General features: G+C 38.8%; 2 protein-coding genes across 2 annotated transcripts; one reads left to right on the plus strand and one right to left on the minus strand.

Moving 5' to 3' along the window:
- Positions 1-1,624: 1,624 nt before the first annotated feature.
- LOC122295569 (LOB domain-containing protein 15) lies at positions 1,625-3,313 on the minus strand. Its single transcript, XM_043104648.1, has 3 exons — positions 2,811-3,313; positions 2,344-2,593; positions 1,625-2,228 (listed from the first exon to the last, which is right to left on the minus strand). The coding sequence occupies exons 1-3, from the start codon at positions 2,822-2,824 to the stop codon at positions 1,827-1,829; spliced, it is 666 nt and encodes a 221-aa protein (XP_042960582.1). The 5' UTR covers positions 2,825-3,313; the 3' UTR covers positions 1,625-1,826.
- A 9,528-nt stretch (positions 3,314-12,841) lies between these two features.
- LOC122301555 (phosphoglycolate phosphatase-like) lies at positions 12,842-23,028 on the plus strand. The gene is made up of 11 exons (XM_043112959.1): positions 12,842-13,259; positions 13,338-13,457; positions 13,782-13,850; positions 13,998-14,102; positions 14,399-14,453; positions 14,753-14,826; positions 15,033-15,116; positions 15,198-15,338; positions 21,561-21,626; positions 22,159-22,268; positions 22,691-23,028. The coding sequence occupies exons 1-11, from the start codon at positions 13,152-13,154 to the stop codon at positions 22,857-22,859; spliced, it is 1,101 nt and encodes a 366-aa protein (XP_042968893.1). The 5' UTR covers positions 12,842-13,151; the 3' UTR covers positions 22,860-23,028.
- Positions 23,029-23,744: the final 716 nt, after the last annotated feature.

Below are 23,744 nucleotides of genomic sequence, written 5' to 3' on the forward strand. Positions count from 1 at the left end.
CATCCATCCATACATACATATATACACGCATATATAATTCATGCAATATGTTTCCTCTTTCCTCTATCCCACTCCCATTGAAATTAATCCACACGCCAAAGAAACGTCCCACATGGCGTACGTCAACTTAACATCATATTTCTCTAATTAAGAGTATTTCGTTGCTTACAAAAAGATGAGTAGATTTCTTCAAGAATGGTCAAAAAAGGGTCCTATGACTCTACATACGCATATGTCGAATAGTCATTATATATATATATATAATATAATACCGAAAAAGATCATATTCGATCTTCGAATTAATAAACATTCAAAGCTATCGAACCAATTAAATGGTTCTTTTATGCATATATATATATATATATGGAGTACTCATGCGCAACAGTACTACCCATAGACTAATATTTTTCATCACAGGAAGCTGCAGGCTGCAGTAGTTTGCATAATGGAATTATTAAAGGAATATTGACCAATCAAATTAGGCGTGAAAAACTATACATGCATATACCCATATATTACAAATATATATTACTCGTGGATCAATATCCCTTTGAAGTTTTAGTTTAGGCTTTGGGATTCAAGTGAACATGAAAGATAAATTTTGAAAGGAGTCTTGCGATATTTATACATAATTATATGATCAACGAATTAATTAATTGGACAACATTCATGTTGTTCACGTATTATAATGTTCAAACAAAAATCTCAATTTGATTATATAAATCCGACTTAATAAGATCAGATCAATCCAAGGATGTCTGAATAATTTTGCAGCCAACAAAATATTTACACTAATGGTTCCAAATTCCAAAATCCAATCTTCCAAGTCAGGTGATCCGGATCCACGACTCATGACAGTAACAAACGGGGTCGTAAGGTGACAAAAGTCATGTAACAAACGGCACATATTGTGCATAATTTTCAAATCATGAGTACTTTCGTTACATATATGCCAGTAAAAAATAAGGCTAATTACAAATATATTAATTTATCTTTTCAAATAGGGAATCAGAATTATAGAAGTTTCTGAGCTGCGTGGGGGGCATCAATAGCTGGCTAGCATAGCTTTTATATATTTCTACCCAGGCCGGCCAGCTTAATTAAAACAAAAACTGATCGGTCGATCAGATTCTTCAATGCCACAGACTAACAAGTGCAAACTATTTATGTTCTGAACTGATCGGCCCGCATGCATGTGCAACTACTGATCTACGTTTTAATCCATTCCCATGCAGAACAAGTACTTACATATATACAGATCGAGGACTCATCGAGCAATTAGCTGCTTGGTCGCCGCAATTTCAAATCCATATTGCAATGGATTATACATACATGACTTGCATGCCTGGGTTTTTTTACGCTTTCTCTTCGTGAAAATTTAAGTGTAAGACGAATAATTGACATATCTTGATGGTGCAATTAGGCAAATTACCGTGCAATAAATTATGGTGACCTGGAATAATAATTAATACATAATTTCCCCGTGTAGAATAGCGACTTAATTACCAAAAACGAATTCAATAAAGAGACGAGGATAAGCAGATATATATATATATATATATATATATAAATATTCAACTGATAAAAAAATGAGAGGGGTTATTAATGGAGGAAAGAAACGCAATAACCAACAACTAATTCATTAGGACCTGTAAATCATGGATTAGGACAGTAATTAAGCAAGTAAACAATCTAGAAGCATCCAATATTGGAATTCTCTTACTCATTTTATTTAACTTCAACTTGATTCATATGTATATATATATATATATATATATATAATAGAGACAAAAAAAAAATGGTATATTTTGATCAGTCTAGAAAAATTAACCAAAATAAGAGACAATATTATCACTTGAAATGGTGCTATAGTCGGCAGCGCTGGTTGGCTGGGTGTACATAGAGGAAGAGGAAGAAGTAGGAGGAAGAGGAGAAGGTGGCGGTGGCGGTGTTGGTGGTGGAGGAGTTGGCGGTGGTGCAGCAACCGAAACAGCCCCTGAAGAAGTGAGAAAAGCCGCATGATGAGAAGAGGGTACGATATTAGCTTCCCGATATTTGTACTTAAGTATCTCTGCCCTGACTGCATTGAGTTCAGCTTGTAAAGATTGAACTTGCTGTTGCAAAGCCGATATGGCACCCATGCATCCATAGACCGGGTCTCTCAGCCTCACGTTAGCCTCGTAAACCAGACTATTTGCAGCGTCGGCTCTTTGATTTTCCGGTACCTCCTGAATCAATTATCAAGCCATTCAAGAAACTGTTAAATTTATTAATCTAGAACAGAAACTAGCTAGCTAGTGCTATCTTATGGAGTATATCGAGAATTATGATTAGAATTGTCACCATTAGCATCTTTGATACGTTGCTGGCACCGAAGACTTTGTGAACAGAAGCAAACTTCTGGGGTTCATGGGGAGAGAAGTATGGAGAAAAGGGGCATTCTTGGGCACACCTTCGTCTCAAGAGCTTACAAGCAGCGCATGGTGTAATGGTGTTTAGGGTTCCAGGAGGACCTAACAAGTGTCTTCTTCCCATATGAGAAAAAGCATCGGTTTCTCTCTTGATCCTCTTGCCTATCTCATCAAATCTCTCCCTAGTAGAAACAAGAAGTAATCAAAATAAAAATAAAAAATCATATTCAGAAGCGTATCAAGGTTATGACCCACAAAGATTGATACAGGATGTAATTTGGGCTCTTTATGCATGTTACAAAGCTCGTAAAAAGTACAGATCATAAGGGGGGGAAAAAGGTGCTGTTTACGTTTAAAAAAATCAGAAATATGTAGTTTAGAGAGATTAGTACTTCTTACCTATCTCTGGACATTCAGGCATGCTCTCTTGAAATGGACGAGGTCTTACTCGCAGAGAGAGAGAGAGAGAGAGAGAACCGCGGGGGGGTTGTGAAGGGGTGAAGAAAGGAAATTTAGGACCGGATAGTATGTGCTTAAAAGGCAAGGTAGAGGGAGAGTGGTCCACTGGTGTTTATATATAAAAAGAAAGATAGACAAAACAGATATAAGTCGGGGACGAAATAAGAAAAGGGTAAATATTGTTTCTTAATTTGTTGGTGCTGGATGTTATGGATCTCTCTGCTAGATGTACGAGGATTTCAGATATAAAAGTAAATTTTCCAGAGATGCTGCATAAGGCTTTGACAGAGAGAATCAATGAAGAGAGAGAGGGAGACAGGCCAGGTTATATAAATGCCAGCTCTGTGACGGCAGCTTACTCACGTGCGATTCCTTAAATGTGTTTTGACTTTCTGAATCAACCATCTGAATCCATCGCTGCATATATATGGCTCTTGCTTCTTCCTCAGGGGAGACCTACAAAGTACTCTTCATAATCATCATAAACCGAACATGTTTCTGTTAATCACATTAAACAAACCCTTAATGGTGCTGATATCCTCATAAACTGTACTTTACTTGGCATGTTAGTTTCTTGTCAAAATCAAGACCCACCTTGATTAAGAAGACCATATCTGGGATCTAGTTACGAAAACGAAATTTAATATTTGCATCACATCGCCGTGAAGAACCCGCAACCTAGCTATTCAGACTAATGTGATCTGAGGAAAGCTATGACAAAATGCGAACCCAGTGACTATGAGTATATTCCGGCATCATTTGAAAGATCTTTTCATTCTCGAACATGCATGGGAGTTTTTCTCTTCAATTATCAGTATAAATTGAAACGCAAATACCTAGCTAGTTGGTTTTTTTTTTTTGTTTTTTACTCTCTTCCGGAAGCCATTAGGCAACAGTAATTGATTAAGACAAGTCATTTAATTTCTGAAATCAATTGTTAAACTCAATTTTTCCCCCTTATTTCTATAATCGAACAAATATATTGTTACTGACTGATCCTTAGCTTCTATGTATTAAGAAGTACTCCATCAAGTAGCTAGCTCGAAAGTTCACTGCCACTTATCAGACAGGAGGAGCTTGCACTATAAATTACACTACGTTTTCATATGACGTTTAGAGAAAAAGATTGAACACCCTTCAAGATAAGTTGATCATCTTTGTTGTTTAATTAGGAGAGATAAGTTGATAGATAGATAAAGCTGCTGATTTTATGACATCCCACCACATTAGCATGTAATTAAGGAAAAGCATCGCGTGGTTAAAGAATCTCGAGTAGCTCATGTTTTTTTCCCACTCCTTCGATCCAGCACTTCTATATATATAGATTATAGTGGTGTTGTCAACGCTTTTAACTGTTTGCTCGTCATGATACTCTGCTCTCTCTTCTCATTTTCTTCTCGTTTCAACTCCTAGCTAGCTTTAATCAACTGGCATATAATATATAAGATCAGACACAACATGATGCACGTACGCATGCGTCCATGATATTTTACACAACAAATGCTAGCTTTACGAGTTCTTTATTAATTAATAATGGACCTGTCCTACCAAACAATTAATGCATTGTTAGATTTTCATCCAAAGAGAAGAGTACAGCAATTCCAATACGAAAGCCTAGCTGTGGTGAGGTAAGGCAGAAAGAATCTGTCGTTGAATTGGAGTAATATATCATTTTACATGGTGAATGCCAAAACAAAAAATTTTGCTTGGCTGTGGTTCTTGGGAGTGTTATGTCAAAGTGGGTGATGAAAAGGAGGGAAAATGAAAACAGGGGTATACTTGGAGGGAATTAGTGATATTAAGTGATAAATTTTGCTTAGATTGTAAGGAAATGGCACCATCCATTCTTGTTTGACCCGTATTTTAAGGCTAACACGTCGCCCCATGATTCTCTCATTTCCCAACCTAACTTTCTCACCCTTTCACTCCCGGCCTCTTTGCTATTTTACCGATTACAAAACAACCACTCGCCCCCTTCCCCGGCCGCCACATTGCCCTTAGAGGGGGCCATGTCCCTCCCAAAACTTTGTGAAAACATAAATTATTCTCTTATATTTTATACATAATTTTATAAACATGAACTTTGGTGCCTAAGTGTAAGTATCACTATATGCAAGAAGGTAAAGGCAAAAGGGAGATTTCTTATACAGTTTGACGATGAAATTAAGTAAATATAGAATCCACATAAAAAATAAATAAATAAAATCATCTTTTTTATGTAATAGATCTCATTTTATTTAAAATAGAATGCACGAAATTTCTACATTTTAATACTATATATATAGTATTATTAAAGACAAAATAAGTCTACCATATCTTTATGGATTGCACGGTATGGATCCAATCTAATAGTACTTTCAAAGGGTTGCGTTTGTTTAACAATGCTAATTAACCTTTCTATACATACACATACGCATGTGTGTGTATATATACATCTAAACGCGCACTTATATTGGATTTATTTTTATAAAAGAGTGGTTTTCAAGTGAGAGAGCATGACGGATGGAGCCCACGGCGATAATATCGGTCCTTACATAATGCCAAAATACCATAATGGAGATCAAATTAATCAAAGCGCCCTTTAATTCCGGAAAATCATGCTATCTGGAGATCTTGCTTCCACAGATGATGTATCCGTGTTCTTCTAGAAATACATCATTAATCCAGCTTATCAAATTCGCGTTTCTTGATGCGTCAAATTGAATTGAAGTAACCGTCGTAAATACGTTTTTATTAGCAACTAGGCCTCTGCACATTGACTTTTGTCCCAGGTAAGCTCGCACTGGGCCGGAAAGCACGCATAATGCAATCAGCTATGTTGGGCAGCTTTTCGGTCCAAGTTATGGGTCAAAGTAAGCCTGCTACCCGGGTGCGCATCAGCCCTTCCCGTATCCTGCCTCCAGGGCCTGGGCGGGGTGGCAATATTGTTCCTTGTGTTGCAGATCATCCGGCCAAGATCAATACCAAAACATATATCTAAACAAGATCTATATAAAGAAATGAAGGTCAAACCACAAAACATAGATTTAGCTTAAAAATACAAATTTAAGTCCTAAATGCTAGGGGTGGGCAGCGGGGCCCCGGAACCCGCTGCCCCCCCCCCCCGCATAGGGCGGAGCGGTGCGCCCCGCACCGTTAGGGCCGGGGCGGAGGGCCCCGGCCCGTATCCCAACCCCCAGCGGAGGTGGGGGACGGAAACGGACCCCCCCGGTCCGTGTTTCCCCCGCCCCGCACCTATATATATATATATATATATATATAATATAAATATATAATATATTATATATTATATATATATATAAGTTATATAAGAGAAACGGCGCCGTTTTGTGGTGGACAAAACGGCGCCGTTTTGTCCACCACAAAACGGCGCCGTTTCTCTAAATACCCTAACCCATAACCCAACCCCCCCCCCCGATCCCCTGATTCCCCTCCCCTCCCGAGTCCCTTCACGGCTTCACCCCCTTCGGCCTAATCCATTCGGTGTTCCCTCCTCCCACCGGCAACCAGTCCGGCCGCCGCACGTATTCCATCATCCCTCTCTCTCGCACGACGCACGAGGCCGGACGCACGCCGCACGCCGCACGGTAACATTTCTCCTCCCCTTTTGATTTTCTCCGTTTGGTTATTATTTTTTTATTTTTTTTTTAGTTTTGATCAGAGATTGGAGGTAGGATGGGGTTGAATCGGAGATGGAGGATGGGATTGTTTGGATTGTGTGCTGTGGATGTCTTCGGATTGTGTGATTGTTTGGATTCCCGATTGAATGGATTGTTTTTTTTTTTTTTTTTGCTAATTTCATTGTGATTCGGACCCCTAAATTGATTTAGGGGTTTCATGATTGAAACCCCTAAATCAATTTAGGGGTTAGGGTTTCGGATTGGGGTTCCAATCCGAAACCCTAATTTGATTTAGGGGTTGAAACCCCTAAATCAAAATTAAATTTTCATTAAAAAAAAAGTCACGGAGTTTATATATTCTAATTGAAAAGTTTTAAATGTATTTTTATCAGAGTTGCATTTTTTGAGTTGTTACTTGTTATGAATGTTGCTTTTATTTATATATTTTTTAGACGTTGGAATAGAGATAAATGATTGGACAAAAATTAAGAGATGAAAATATTATAATATTTAAAATAAAATTTCTTATTAAAGTGAAAATTTAATAAGATAGTTTTTTTAGTAAGATAGTAAATTTCGGAAATATATATATTTTTCTGTCATAAATTATTATTTCTTTTGTCATGTGGTAAATAAACTATTTTTTTTAACATATATCTCATTTTCATATTTTTTAAACATCTTTCAAGATTTTAAAAAATTAAAAAATATACCAATATACTAATATTAATGTCAGTAACTATTAAGAAATGAATTTTATAAAATTAAATATATGAAAAGTAAAAATGAGAGAACAAAACTATGAAGCATATTATCAAGCACTTTTTGTTTTATTTAAAAGTTTTAAATAATTATAACTATTAGATAATTAAAATTGTTTCAAAAAAAATCAATTTGAAAATTATATAAAATCAAAAAGAGAAAAGAGAGAAGAATATAATGCCTATTAAAAAATGTATTTTAAAGTGGCCTATTAAAATAATGTAGGGTTAGTTTTTGCTGATTGTGTTGGATTGTACTTTGAATTTTTTTTTTTTTTTTTGTTGGAAAATCAGGAATGTCTTCGGATTTCAGTGATAGCTCGCCTTCCCCAGCCAACACTCCTATCCCAGAAACTAACCCTACTCCTGCCCCTATAATGAGTACACCTTGCCCTGCTCCGAAGCCCACACAGGGCAAGAAACCTGTATCTATAGTTTGGCAACACTTTACCAAACTAGAGGGTGGGGACCCCAACAACCCACAAGTTAAATGTAATCACTGTGGGAAAATGTATGGATGTCACTATAGGAAACATGGTACATCCCAGCTGAAGGTCCATCTAGAGGAACAATGCAAGAAGAGTCCAATATTAAAATCCTTAGTAGAGAAGGGCCAATCTAGACTAGATATTAAAATGGCTGATGGGAGTAGTGGGGCCGGGGGGCCAACATTGAAGGGGTATACGAAGTATAACCCCGATGAGTGTAGAAGGAAGTTAGCTCGTATGATTATCATGGACGAGCTGCCTTTTCAGTTTGTGGAGGGTAAAGGGTTCCAAGAATTTGTCCAAGAGTTGGAACCCAGATTTGTACTTCCTTCTCGTCACACCATGGCAAAGGATATTAAGAAGATGTACCTTCGTGATAAAGATGTTTTGAGGGGCCAACTCGCGGGTTTGGTAGTTTGCCTCACTACCAATACTTGGACTTCTATCCAAAATATGAATTACATGTCGTTGACTGTGCATTTTGTTGATGCTGATTGGGTTCTGCACAAAAAGATTATTAAATTTTGTCAAATAACTGATCATAAGGGTGAGACGATTGGGAAGGCATTGGAGGCCGCAATAAAGGAGTGGGGGTTGGAAAAGGTTTTGTCTGTGTCAGTTGATAATGCGTCATCTAATGATGTCGCATTGGGATATCTAAAGAATTATCTTAAAGATGCAAATAAGACATTCTTGGGTGGTGAATACTTGCATGTTAGATGTGCTGCACATATTTTGAATTTAATTGTGACTGAGGGGTTGAAAGATGTTGATGACTCGGTTGCCCGAGTTAGAATGGCTGTGAAATGGGTGAGGTCTTCTCCTTCAAGATTGGAGAAATTCAAAGTTGCTGCAAAGGCTGCGGGCATAACATCGAAGAAGGGTCTTTGTACTGATGTTCCTACCAGATGGAACTCAACCTTCTTGATGTTGGAGGCGGCCCAGGAATATAAGGCAGCCTTTCAATTATTGGGTGATGAAGACATCCAATATGTCAAATACTTTGATGAGCACGGGGGATCACGAAAGCCTAATGATGATGATTGGGTGGTAGTTTCTACTTTCGTTGATTTTCTTGGATTATTTTATGATGTCACGTTGAATATATCTGGTTCTTTGTACCCTACATCCCATGGGTTTTGTCAACAAATATGTAGGGTAAAAGAAGAATTAGAAGATATGCGTAGGGGTTCCAATGAAAGGATGAGGGGGATGGCAAGTTCCATGATGCTAAAATATGACAAGTATTGGGGAGATTTGACTAAAATGAATATTTTCTTATATGTGGTTGTTATTCTTGATCCCCGTCTGAAAGTTTCAGGCTTGTTATATGGGTTGAGACTTGTTCACGATCAGGTATGGACTGACATTATTGGTGAATTGGCCCGAGATACCCTGAAAAAATTGTATGACGAGTTTATGGCAATTAAGGGTGGTACTACATCGAAGACACATACACCGACCCCAACTCCTTATACAGACATCGTGACCGGGCCTCCTACAAAGAAGTGCAGAATGCCGTGGACTAAGACCCTCGCACAGAATCCCACACTAGTCCATCAATCTACGGAGGTCGTTTCTGAGTTAGACAACTATTTGTCAGCGGATATGGTCCAAGATGATGATGATCATTTCGATATATTAGGATGGTGGAAGAATGCCTCAAAGAAATATCCCATCATTTCTGAGATTGCCCGCTGTATTTTGGCCATCCCTATTAGCACCGTTGCCTCAGAGTCAGCTTTTAGTACCGGAGGTCGTATATTGGATCCTTTCCGTAGTTCATTGTTTCCTACAACTGTAGAGGCATTGATATGCACACAGAGTTGGACGATAGGAAAGGATATTCATGTTCCGGATATTTTAGATTTTAAGGAGACTGATGAGGGTGGTGATCAGTCTGGATTTGGACCACCTGGTAATTATTTTTTATTTTATTATTTTAATTTTTTTATATTCATTTCCATTTCATCGTTATTAATTTTAATATTAATTTTTGTAGTAACACATGAGACGTCTAGCACCTTTGCAACATAAAAATGTGTTCAAGCCCGGGCCGCCCCAACTGTCACACCTCTTGACTCAAAGACAAGCCACAGCTGACAAGCCTCTTTAGAATGATCAATTTTTAATGATTTGTAAAAATTTTGTATTCAATAATTTGTAATGTTGATACAATGTCCTTTGGACACTTTTATATTTGTAATTTTGTAATTGTTTAGTCTTTCAATTTTGTAATAGCTTAGTTATTATTATTAGTTTATTACGTATTAGAGTTTTAGACATAACACTTTTTTTTTTCTTTTAAATTTCGGAAAAATTTTTTTTTTCTTTTTTACTTATAATTTTATGGGCCCAAAATGGCCCATTGCTGAGATTTCTGGGCCCAAAATGGCCCAGAAATTGCTTCTGGGCCCAAAATGGCCCAGAAATTGCCTCTGGGCCCAAGGCCCAGAAGGGGGGTGCGGGGGGCCGGACGGACTGGCCCCCCACCTCGTACCCCGTCATGCGGGACGGGGTACCCCGCCCCCGCACACCGGAGGCGGGGGACGGGGTGGATTTTCCCCATCCGCCCCATGCGGGGGCGGGGGGGGCTACCCCGCACCGTATGGTGCGGGTAGCACCCCTACTAAATGCTAAAAAATAATCAAAAGGAAAACATAGATTTGGCTCAAGAAACCTGCGACCATGGTCGCCGATCTTTAGCTCGAGTGACCCATGACCATAGCCACAAATCTTTGACTTGAGTGACTCACAACTATGGTTGCCAATCTTTGGCTCAAGTGACTTGCGGCCATGGCCACGGGTTTCGCCTAGACAAAAAGAAGATGAATGAAGTGGAGGATAGGAAGGAGGAGATTAGCAGTAGAAAAAGACAAGAAATAGAAGAATAGGGGCATGGGAAGAAGAATGTTGGTACAAGAGAAATTGAGGGACTTAGAAGCACTAAGAACATAGAAGAGAGGAAGAGAGTTTGTAAGCTTATAGAGGTTTTTTTCAAAGTTTTGAATTATGTTCCAATTAAGGCGCTGAAATGAAATATTTCGATATCAATACAATTTCAATGCATCAGTTAGTAACTGTACTATAAGTTTCTTGCACCTTATTTTCTTGTGCCAAACACAGGCTCAATGACATTTTTGTTTCATATTTATAGTATTTAGAGACACAAATTGAGTTTCATCATAAGTTTACTTTTTCCTAACATTGAGAGTCATTATACTCCAAGGGATATACATCAATATCTATATCTCAAATTGAGAATGTTCATACCGTAGAGAGTTCTGACCGTATGGTCTTGGCTATTAGAAAAATCAGCTACAACATGTGAAAAAAAAAAAAAAAAAACATGACAAGAATAAATATGCAAACCCCAATAACTACTGAATCTCACAACACACTTAAAAAATTGAACATACACCCGTGAATGAAATTGAGCAAAGCAAAAAAAAAAAAAAGAAAAAAAAAGTTCATTCTCAATACTTCATCTTATTGGAAAGGATCAAGGCTACAAGCAACACGAGTAGAAAGAGCTGCAACAATGTGGAGAAACACAAGTGAGGCTTGAGCTTGGATGGTGGTGTTAGTGCCGATTATCAAGGAGTGGAGATAATCACAGAGGGTAAGAAATTTGCGTATGAAAAATGATAGAACGTACATCGGGAAGAGGGTACGAAATGCACACCCTCCATGTCATCAATATTGAAATGTTCTTATTGCCCTTATTTAATTGAATCCTTGGCTTTCTTGCCCGATCGTTCTCTTTACTTTTGTGCATTTCGTTCTTTCCCCATTTTTCCATGACAGAATGCAGCGCGATACCTAGCCATGTGGGAGCGAGTTGAAACATGTTTGACGAAAACCATTGTAGAAAAAAAGCAGCTCGATAGAAAACTCCAAGAGGTGCCCCATAACCTCTCGACACATTTTAACTTCTCCACAATTACTTGTCAGGTCTAGGTGTTTTTCACTACCAAAAAATGTCAATGTATGAAGATATAGATTTAAGCTTTTTTATATGTTTTTCTTTATCATTTTCTAAAAATTTTCTGAATCACTTGGGAAAACTTTAGAAACATTATGGTGGCAATAGGCATTCTGTCGTCATGTCAGGGACTCGTGCGACATGAAGAATCTTTCAGCAATTGTTAATATCGTGTTTCGTATACCTTTGGGTTGGGTTGGGTTCTAGTAACATGGGTCTTTGATCTTACACCTACACACTTGGAGAAAACATAGAGAGTTAAGGGATTTCATGGAGGCCAAAGAGTTTCTGATGCTTAAATTAGTATCTCCTTAATAATTTGTGCAAGAGCGTAGATGAATTAGAAACAGTTCTTCATATCTAGGCATCATCTTTTATAATAAGTTTCCGGGAGGGGGGGACCGTCGCCCATACCTAGTGTTAGGGGTATATGCCCCCTCAACTATTCTTTTAGTGAGAATTATTTAATGCGATGTGACTCCTGATAGGGTGGCGCAGTTAGCAGGGGGTCCTGAGATTGGTATCATTAATGCAACATGACTTCTTGTCTTTTTTATCTTGCTTGTACCTACCATCAAGCTCCTCCTCACTTGTTAGAAAATTAATGGCTCCCTGTGTTTTTCGCTCACCTGCCTACATACGTTCCCTGAGGTTAGGTGTTGTAGAGGATTACTGGGGTAACATGTCCCCTCTTTCTTCACTTTTTGGGATTTCCTGTGTGATTGTAGTCATGGGTCAACCTTAGCTTTGGAATTGGAGCCTTAATGGGCCGAGGGGTAGTCCGGTGGGGTTAGGCTCCCCCACCTTTGGGTTTGTCTTCTTGGCCTTCGTCTTGTGGGAAAAATTTTTAATATACTAATAATATTTTATTTAATTATCATCTCAATTCAACATGCAACTTCGAGAACACATAACATTTTAGATGAAATATAAAGGACACGATTTATAAATCGAAAGATTGAAAGGGTCCAATGGAAAGTGAGAAAAAAAAAAAAAGGAATGGAGTTCGCGGAGTATTGGATTATTCTCACTTATTTGTGGTTTTAAATTAACGAGGATAAACATAAAATTTTATATTTCATCCACGATAGAGAGTAAAGCGGTATATAGAGCTTCATTGTTTCGTTTCCTTTTCTGTTTCATTTATCTCTCCAAACAAAAGCAACAGTGCATTCCCTTCCCTTCCCATTCCATTCAATCCGATTCCTTCCATCCAAACAGTCCGAAAGAAGTCACGTGAATGATCGCAGTACTGAAGAAAAGGCGTCAGGTGCCATCCACATGAGTCATAAACGTGGTGCCTGCCAATAGAGGGTGAAAAAACACAAAAAACAAACAAAAAGTCGGGATTGAACTCAAAAATTAAAAGCAGCTTCTCCTTACCTACGGGATTTGGTGTGTAACTATAATCATCTGGTCCTGTCCTAATGGGCTGTGCCACTTGCAGCAATTTTCGAACCTCTTCTCTTATACTTCCATGGAGACCCGCTTCTCAGATTTTACTCTCTTCGTTCCCTTCGAAGCTCAGATTACCGGTCTGCCTTTATTTCTTTTGTTTTTTTATTTTGCGTTTCTACAGTTTGATTCGATAATTAATTGCTTGTATCATACAGAAACTAGGGCACATGAACCTGGTTAGGCGTAATCTGGTGGCCAGGAACGCTTTTGGGTTCGATGAAAATGATTCCTTTAATGGGTTTCCTGTCACATCCAACAAGCTTTTCATGCAAGAGGTACTGATTTCTCATGCCCCTTTTAATGTTTATTGTTTGGAATTCCTAATTATTATTTTATCAATCTGCTTGTTTCATTTATTTCTTTTTTTCAATGTACCGGAGCTATGAAATGTTCACTGTTTTGTTTCTGGGCTTGCCTTAACTTGCAATCTGCATGGAAGATATGATGGCGAACACAGTTGTGAATACATTTGTGTTTGAAGGAGTAGAACTTCTGGGTTTTAGCTTTTATTTGCTAGTTTTCATGGTTGGGGTAGTAGTTTTGATGAATTGGGAATTTGTGTTCAACTTTGATGTTAAACACCTTTGGTTGTGTTTCAGGCAATTGGGGCTGAATATGGAGAAGGTTTTGAGACTTTTAGACCAGATGGGCCTCTAAAGGTTGATGTGGTAAGGAATTTGGTTTATCTCGTTTTCGTAGTTTAATTGTTTTTTCTGATATTTGTGGAATTTGGTTTCCATGTTATGCTTGTTGGAGAGGGGAGTGGATAAAGGCATCGACTATTACTCACATTTGTCACTCCTTATTTCATATAGGATTTTTTGAACGACAGATTGCAAGAAGGTTTTCTTCAACGAATACGCTATGCAATGAAGCCGGATGAAGCATATGGCCTTATCTTCTCCTGGGACAATGTGGTGGTAAATTTCCGTACTTCACAGTGTATTTCATGGATGATGCGTTGATGCTCGATAGTTTTTACTTGTTATTAACATGTTGGGTAGTACGTAACCGAAAGTGTACTCAGATGTGTATACCCATGTGCTGCAAATCATTGATTGACAAGATAAATGATTAGAAATTTGGATTAGAAATGCAGTTTATTCTTAAAATGAGACTTGCACTATAATATGCTGACTCTTTTTTTATATTATTGTTACTCCTCGAAAATCAGTGGAGATGTTTTCACTCATAAAATTTCATGTGTAATGTTTAGGCAGATACTCGAGCTTTAAAGTTGAATGCATGGAAGCAGCTTGCCCATGAAGAGGGTATGTAACAAACTTTCATCTGCTTCTTTTGTTTTTAGAAAAATTTTATTTGCAAGCTGGTGTGGAGAACATACCTTCCGCATTGCTGATATGGCATGATTTGATTTGTAAGAGAAATTTAAAAATTTAAATCTTGTAAATCAAATTGTGCCATGCCAGTGGCATGGATAGTTTATCCTCCACACCAACTTGCAAGTAGAAGAACTATTGTTTTTATGATTATTTTGTGATGACTTGAGGAGATTGAACCACAAAAGTTCTGGTGTAAGATCATAAATTTAGTTTGACCTCTTATGCAGGAAAAAAAATGCCTGAAAATGGTGATGTGCAAAGACTGATGGTATATGCAGGTGCTGATCATGTAGTCCATAAGGTTTGGAAATTTATGGTCATCTTAGGATTATTGAACTGAGTGTTCTATCTACCACAATAATTACATAGAGTGTTGTGTCAGGAATGAATCTCTTATTAGACTAGAAAGGAGTTTGTTTTCAGAGATGAAGGCAGTTGTTTCTTATGAAGTGTCAGTTCTTTATTTGTTATATCTAATGTCTCTGACAAGTTACCAAAATCTTTCAGTTTTTAGTCTGGGATGAATCAGAAAGTGAATGGGAAAGATTGAAGCTTAGGTTTTCGCAGTTATATTATGGGAATCTCCTCGAAGTGAGCGCATGATTCAATTGATTCGATTGATGTTGTGTTTGTCTCAGGTGCAACAACTTATATTAGCTCACTTGTTTTCAGCTTAAAGAACCCATGGAGGGGCTCAGAGAATGGTTGGATGCAGTGTCTACAGCTAGCATCCCCTGTGCTGTTGTTTCAAGTCTTGATCGGAGATACATGGTAGAGGCCCTAGAGCAAATGGGGCTCAAGAAGTACTTCCAGGTTGGCTACTTGTTTCAGATAGTTTCTCCTGTAGAGAAAAGTAGTGAGTAGGCACACTTTTATGTACACATTTCTGCAGGATATGCTACATGATGTTTCCCTATGACATGCTGATGTAAATTTATAGGCTTGTGGCCTGATTGGCATAAACCCCAGCCTCCAAAATGGAGTTTGGAGTTCGAACCCCCTCCCCCAAATGTGTCAAAAAAGAAAAATCCAATTTGGTCCACAGTTTTTGTTATGAGTGGAGACAAAACGGTGAACAGTGAGTCATGCACCGTTTCTTTCCTTAGCATATTAGGCGCCACTTGCAGACACGCACAGTGTCTGCAGCAAGTGACGCCTCAGACTCTTCCTTAAAACACTGCACCGAAAAATATTGTAGGCTGCACCGAAAAATATTGTAGGCTGCTCTCTCCTATAAATAGGAGAGAGCTCAATTGTGGGTGTGTGCAGAGAGAAGAGTAGACAGAAAACAGAGTGTGTGCTGCGTGTGTGCAGACAGAGTGTGGGAGAGAAATAAGAGAAAAACAGAGTGGGTGAGCAGAGAGTTTACAAGAGAGATTTCTGTAAAAAATTATTTTATAGTAAAATTACAGCAGCTGTGGACGTAGGCAATTGCCGAACCACGTTAAATTTCGTCCCTCCTTTATTTAGAATCATCTCTGTATCAGAACAGCTCCCAACAACTGGTATCAGAGCATTGGTTCGAGCTGTCTGAAAATTCAAGTTGTTCAAAATCAATTTTTGACAACTCCACGGTGTTCCTCGCGTCGAGACGAATTCGTTACCGCAAACGGAATCGAAAACGGAGGTCGGACGAGCCCACACGCGCCCCTAGAAGATCGGCGCGTGCATCTGCTGCAACCCACGCGCCCCACGCGGTCCAGAGGTTGAAGACGCGTGATCTACACGCGCCCCCACGTGCCCCAAAGGTTGAAGACGTGTGAAGGACATGCGCCCCCACACGCCCTACAGAGGTTTAGCGCGTGTAATACACGCGCCTCACTCTCCCCCACGCGCACACAGTACTGTAGCGCGTGTAATACACGCACCAACTCGCCGCCACTCGCACTATACAGCGCGTGCACCCCACGCGCCAGACAGATCAGAACCGTCCATTTTTTCAGATCTTTTTTGGGCTAGATCTAAGCCATTCGGAGTCCGATTTGAACGATCAAATAGTGCTTTCCAACTATTTGGATCATTCCGGACTCATCCGTACGGTTGAAATTTTGAGATTCGCCGTCAGTACATTAGATCTGAACCATCCACGTGGTGCAGATCATTTTGGGCTAGATCACGCCAGTTGGAGTTCCATCGCAACGATCAAATAGTGTTGACAAACTATTTGGATCATTCTGGACTCGTTTCCAGCTAATTCGAGTGTTTCGGACGTAACGATGATCTTTGTTTGTTTAAATTTGAACTCATTTGTAAAGTTATGGCTGGAGAAGAAGTTAAAGGTGTTGGTATCGAGAAATTTGACGGTACAGACTTTGCTTACTGGAGAATGCAGATAGAGGATTATCTCTATGGGAAGAAACTACATCTTCCACTCCTAGGAAGAAAGCCAGATGACATGAGCAATGAAGATTGGAGTTTCCTTGATAGACAAGTGTTGGGAGTCATTCGACTAACACTGTCAAGATCAGTTGCACACAATGTGGGAAAGGAAAAGATCACAACGGATTTGATGAAAGCTCTATCAGACATGTACGAGCAACCATCAGCCAATAACAAAGTGCATTTGATGTACAAGCTATTCTACTTGAGAATGGCAGAAGGAACTCCAGTTGTTCAGCATCTGAATGAGTTCAACACCATCATCAATCAATTAGCTTCAGTGGGGATTGAATTTGATGATGAAGTACGTGCACTGATTGTTCTAACTCAATTGCCAAAAAGCTGGGAGGCCATGAGAACAGCTGTTAGCAATTCTTATGGCAAAACAAAGATGAAATATCAAGATATCTGGGACCATATTCTTAGCGAGGAAGTTCGCAGAAGAGATACAGGAGAAGCATCAACTTCCAGTTCTGCCTTAAACCTCGAGACGAGAGGTAGAGGAGCTAGTAGAAGTTCAAATCGGGGCAGGTCAAAGTCCCGAAGAGGCAAAAGTAAATCTAGATCCGGAAAACAAGTACAGTGCTGGAATTGTGGCAAGATTGGCCACTTCAAAAATAATTGCAAGGAAGCAAAGAAGAAGAATGAGCATGACTCTGCTAATGCCACAATAGAAGATCTCCGAGATGCCTTATTCCTTTCAGTCGACAACCAAATTGAATCTTGGGTGTTAGATTCAGGAGCCTCATTCCATACTACAGCACACCGAGAAATCATGCAGAATTATGTCACTGGTGATTTCGGGAAGGTGTACTTAGCAGATGGTGAAGCGTTGGAAATCGAAGGCATGGGAGATGTACCAATCAATCTACCCAATGGAAGTGCATGGTTGCTACAGAAGGTGCGACATGTTCCTAAGCTCATGAGGAACCTGATTTCTGTAGGACAACTTGATGCTGATGGGCATTCGGTACTATTTACCGGTGGCACGTGGAAGATAACAAGAGGAGCTATGGTAGTAGCTCGAGACACAAAAACAGGTACTCTATACATGACTTCAAGCATTAGAGATACTGTTGCAATTGCTGATGCAAATGCCAACCTATGGCATCAAAGGCTTGGTCACATGAGTGAGAAATGAATGAAGGTACTATTATCCAAGGGGAAGTTACCAAAGTTGGAATCAACTGATTTCGACATGTGTGAATGTTGCATTTTTGGGAAGCAGAAAAAGGTTAGTTTCCTGAAAAATGGTAGAACTTTAAAGTCTACAAAGTTGGAGTTGGTACACACAGATTTGTGGGGGCCATCCCCAGTCGCTTCTCTTGGAGGATCGCGGTACTATGTTTCATTTATTGATGACTCAAGCAGGAAAGTATGGGTTTATTTTTTGAAAAATAAATCTGACACATTTGATACTTTCAAGAAGTGGAGAGCCATGGTTGAAAATGAAACAGGCTTGAAGTTAAAATGTCTGAGGTCAGACAATGGAGGAGAGTACATCGACGGAGGGTTCAAAGAATTCTGTGCTGCAAATGGGATTAGATTTCAGAAGACTATTCCCGGGACACCGCAGCAGAATGGCGTAGCTGAATGCATGAACAGAACTCTCAACGAACGTGCCAGAAGCATGAGGCTGAATTTAGGATTGCCTGAATGTTTTTGGGCTGATGCAGTTAACACTGCAGCCTATTTGATTAATCGGGGACCTTCAGTTCCCTTAAAGTTCGATCTACCAGAGGAAGTTTGGAGCGGAAAGAAGGTAAATCTTTCCCATTTGAAAGTTTTTGGTTGTTTATCATATGTTCACATAGATTCTACTGATCATAACAAGTTAGAAGCCAAATCTAGAAAATGTTTTTTTATCGGTTATGGTGATGAAGAATTTGGCTATCGATTTTGGGATGATAGAAATCGCAAAATCATCAGAAGTAGAAATGTGATATTTAATGAGCAGATTCTGTACAAAGCTAAGTCACAAGCTGAACCTGAGGAACAGCCAAAGAATCCTGAGGTTGTTGATTTTGATGTTACTTGAGTCAACATTGATCAGAACGAGGATCAAGAAAATGATGATACATAGATCGAACAACGTACACCACTCACTGTTATTCGAAGATCTTCAAAGACAATCAGGCCACCACAACGGTTCTCACCATCTCTACACTACATCTTGCTAACAGATAGTGGTGAACCGGAAAGTTATGATGAAGCTCTACGAATAGAAGATTCGATCAAGTGGGAGAAAGCCATGGAAGATGAGATGGAGTCACTGATGTCAAATCAGACATGGGAGCTAACTAAACTTCCAAAAGGCAAGAAGGCTTTGCACAATAAATAGGTGTACAGAATTAAGGAAGAGCACAATGGTAGCAAGCGCTACAAAGCCAGAATGGTCGTGAAGGGGTTTCAACAAAAGGAAGGTGTCGACTACAAAGACATTTTCTCTCCAGTTGTAAAATTGACAACGATCAGGCTAGTGTTGGCAATTGTGGCTGCAGAGAATCTACATCTTGAGCAGTTAGATGTGAAGACTGCATTCCTTCATGGTGATTTGGAGGAAGACGTCTATATGCACCAGCCACAAGGATTCTCGTTGAAGGGAAAAGAGAATCTAGTTTGCAAACTGAAGAAGAGCTTGTATGGCCTAAAACAAGCTCCACGACAATGGTACCGAAAGTTTGACAGCTTCATATGCAGTAATGGATTTACAAGACTGCAGGCTGACCATTGTTGCTATATGAAGAACTTTGACAACTCTTATATTATCCTACTGTTGTATGTGGATCATATGCTCGTTGCAAGGTCAAGCATCGAGGAGATCAATGAACTGAAGAAGCAGTTGTCAAAGCGGTTTGAGATGAAGGATTTGGGTGCTGCAAAACAAATCCTTGGTATGAGAATTATTAGAGATAGGTCTAATGATACTCTTAAGCTCTCGCAGGAGGAGTATGTAAAGAAGGTGCTCAGAAGGTTTAACATGGACAAGGCGAAACCAGTGAGCACACCCTTAGCTAGTCACTTTCGACTAACTAAGGATCAGTCGCCAAAGACGGAGGAAGAGCAAGAATGCATGAACAGAATATCCTATGCATCTGCTATTGGTAGTCTTATGTACGCCATGGTCTGTACAAGGCCAGATATTGCACAAGCAGTGGGAGCTGTGAGTAGGTACATGAGTAATCCAGGAAAGTAGCATTTGGAAGCAGTCAAGTGGATTTTAAGATATCTACAAGGCTCTTCAGATACGTCACTATGCTTTACAAAAGTAGGTTTAAAACTACAGGGATATGTAGATGCTGATTTAGCAGGTGACGTTGACAGCAGAAAAAGTACTACTGGATTTGTGTATACGCTGGGTGGTACAGTTGTATCGTGGGCTTCTAAGTTACAGAAGATTGTTGCTCTCTCAACTACAAAAGCGGAATACGTTGCTATAACTGAAGCAGGGAAGGAAATGGTTTGGTTGCAGTCATTCTTGGAAGAATTGGAAAAGAAGAATGAAAAAGGTATTCTGCACAGTGATAGTCAGAGTGCTATTTTTCTTGCAAAGAATCCAGCCTTTCATTCCAGAACAAAACACATACAGTTGCGATACCATTTTATCCGATCTCTTCTCGATAGTGGACAGTTGATACTTGAGAAGATTCGAAGAACAGAGAACCTAGCAGACATGTTCACAAAAGTAGTTACTGCTGATAAACTGAAGCTGTGTGTAGCTTCAGTTGGTTTTCGTACTTAAAGGCATGACTTGAAGTTGCTGTAATGGTCGCTATGAAGATATGTAGACTCATTTGTCTCCAAGTGGGAGATTGTTATGAGTGGAGACAAAACGGTGAACAGTGAGTTATGCACCGTTTCTTTCCTTAGCATATTAGGCGCCACTTGCAGACACGCACAGTGTCTGCAGCAAGTGTTGCCTCAGACTCTTCCGTAAAACACTGTACCGAAAAATATTGTAGGCTGCACCGAAAAATATTGTAGGTTGCTCTCTCCTATAAAGCTCAATTGTGGGTGTGTGCAGAGAGAAGAGTAGAGAGAAAACAGAGAGTGTGTGCTGCGTGTGTGCAGACAGAGTGTGGGAGAGAAATAAGAGAAAAACAGAGTGGGTGAGCAGAGAGAGTTTACAAGAGAGATTTTTATAAAAAATTATTTTATAGTAAAATTACAGCAGCTGTGGACGTAGGCAATTGCCGAACCACGTTAAATTTCGTCCCTCCTTTATTTAGAATCATCTCTGTATCAAAACAGCTCCCAACAGTTTTCAGCAGATCTAGTTGCTTGCTCCTCCATGCTACATTTTTTTTCTTCCTTTTGATGTAATAAATTGCATGGTTTTTGGGAAACCATTTTCCTATAAGGAAAACATGGTTGCATTTTTATTTTGATCATGTTTGTACGGGTATACCATAAAACAGAAAAACTTACATTTTGTTACAAATAACTAATGAGAAAATTTCAGTGGAAAGCGCAGTATCCTGCTATTGTGATAAAAAATGCATGGAAAGTTGGATTGAAATATATATATATATATATTTTGACCAGATACTTGGGAGATCCTTTTGATTGCACAATGGTAATTCCCCTTAAATTTACTGGGGTGAATGGTGGACCATGATGAATCCTCAGCTAATTGTCATCTTTTTGGAGTTGCAGGCAATTGTGACCGAAGAAGACGGTATGGAATCAATAGCTCATAGGTTTCTTTCTGCAGCTGTGAAGGTAGTCTGCGAGACATTATTAAGATCTCTATGTTACAAATGTCAGGTTTCAAGTTCAATGTCTATATTCTGAAATGGCTAATCTGGAGCCATTTAATTACTACTGATCTATAAATGATGATGCTAGGCAACTTTGATTTTCTTCAATTAAAATTTTGAATTTTGATGCTGGGTCTCTCATACATTGTCATATCTGGAAGTCATTACAATTGAAGGTAGATTGCAAAGCATATGGATGTAAAATTTTAGCATGTAGTTTTCCTGAGATATGGTAGACTGGGGGGCAGAACTACCCCTCCATCTATATAAATTATAATGTAAATTAATTTATAATTAACCTATCCTTAAATTGAAATTTAATTTTTAAGGTTTTTCATAAGGTAAATTCTGTACAAATTATTCCCCCCTCCCAATTTTTAATAGCTTTGTCCGCCTCCAAATGAAATCTTCTGGTTCTACCCCCTAGGTATATACGACATAATTGCTGCTCTATAGCCCCACTATCGTTTTTGACATGCTTGTACTCCTTGCAGTTGGACCGGAAACCATCCAAGTGCGTAGTGTTTGAGGATGACCCGAGGGGTGTAACTGCTGCTCACAACTGTACAATGATGGCTGTGGCACTAATTGGTTCTTACCCAGCGTGCGTATTCACACTTCTGTATACGGAGTTTTAAGATATCTCATAAAACTGGCATAATTTAAGTATGTTGTTCATTGGATGAGCACACAAACTTGTACGTTTTTTTTAATGCGTGTAAAGATACATAGAAGGTTGGCTTTCAGTACAAATCTTTGTGGCATTTTAGAGGAGTTTATAGTGATAAAATGATACTACACTATCAAGTTTTCCACTTTAATCACTTGGAATAATAATTGATTTCAGTTTTCTGTTTCTATGCGAGTGCAATATCTCCGATTTGATATCAATTTTAGCATGACATAGTTTAGGTAGACGTATGCTGATTATTGTTTCACTTTTCTAGCCTTTGGATTGTAGCCTGAAAATAGGTAAAGAAACTCACATTGTAGCCATAGACTGATGAATTTTTGGGAACATGCCAGGTACAATCTGGTGCAGGCAGATCTCGCAGTGGCTGGCTTTAATGAGCTTTCAGTAATCAACCTGCGAAGATTATTTGCCAATAAGGGTTCTACATTCATGGACCTGCAGAAGCAGATTGTAGAGAAATCTCCTCCAAAAAGGAAGCTTACCATAGATACTATTTTTTGATTCCCTTTTTCCATCCAAGTTTCTCCTTGTAATTAAAAGCAGCTGGTCGTCACCCTCCTTTTGTACTGTTGTTTTAGTGCTCTCTGAATTTTTTTATTTATTTGAATTATTATGTGATATGATTAAATTTTGTGCGGTGGTTTCCCAATGCAAACGTGAATTCTTATAATCTTGGGGGTTTGCTACAATTTCAAGCGTTTTTAGTTGAGATATTATATGTATAAAGGGCATTAATTTTACTGAGCCTTGTGTGGAAGTTGAGATGAGATTAGAAATTTATGAATAATAGTAAAATGGTCTGTAAATAGTAATAAAATGATTTGAGTTAAAATGTTTTATCTGGTTTTGGGAAATGAGATTGAAAAAATTGAATAAAAATATTATAAAGTTAAAATATTATTATAATGTAGTTTTTTAATAAGATTTTTATTTTGAGATTTAAAAAAGTAGAATTTTTTTGTGTTTGAAAAAATTATAAGGATTAGATAAAAATGTTAAAAATTGAAAAATGAAAAATAAGACAGAAGTAGTAAATGAGTTAAATAGCTAGAAGAGATGCATATTTTAGTGTTGATGGAAATGTTCTTGTAGTTGTGGATCAGGCGAGGGGGTAATGGCTAATGGCGGCCCGCCCGTGCATGTTTTGTGGCTCCAAACATGGAGTAATTCTTATATCATATTCAAGTCATGGCCTCGATTTTTTGTGTTGCTAACAATCTTTTAGGAGGATTTTCTCTCCCAATCCATGGGTTTTATTTTATTTCTTTCTTCCCCCTCCTAAGCCAATCGGTTAAGGATCAAATCAAAATTGAAATGTAAAAGAAGTAACACATGGGGGTTACTCATGCTTCCTTAATGTAATAAATAAGACAGGCCGAAAGTAAG

Source organism: Carya illinoinensis, chromosome 2, assembly GCF_018687715.1.
Source record: "Carya illinoinensis cultivar Pawnee chromosome 2, C.illinoinensisPawnee_v1, whole genome shotgun sequence".
In the NCBI taxonomy this organism is placed as follows: Eukaryota; Viridiplantae; Streptophyta; class Magnoliopsida; order Fagales; family Juglandaceae; genus Carya; species Carya illinoinensis.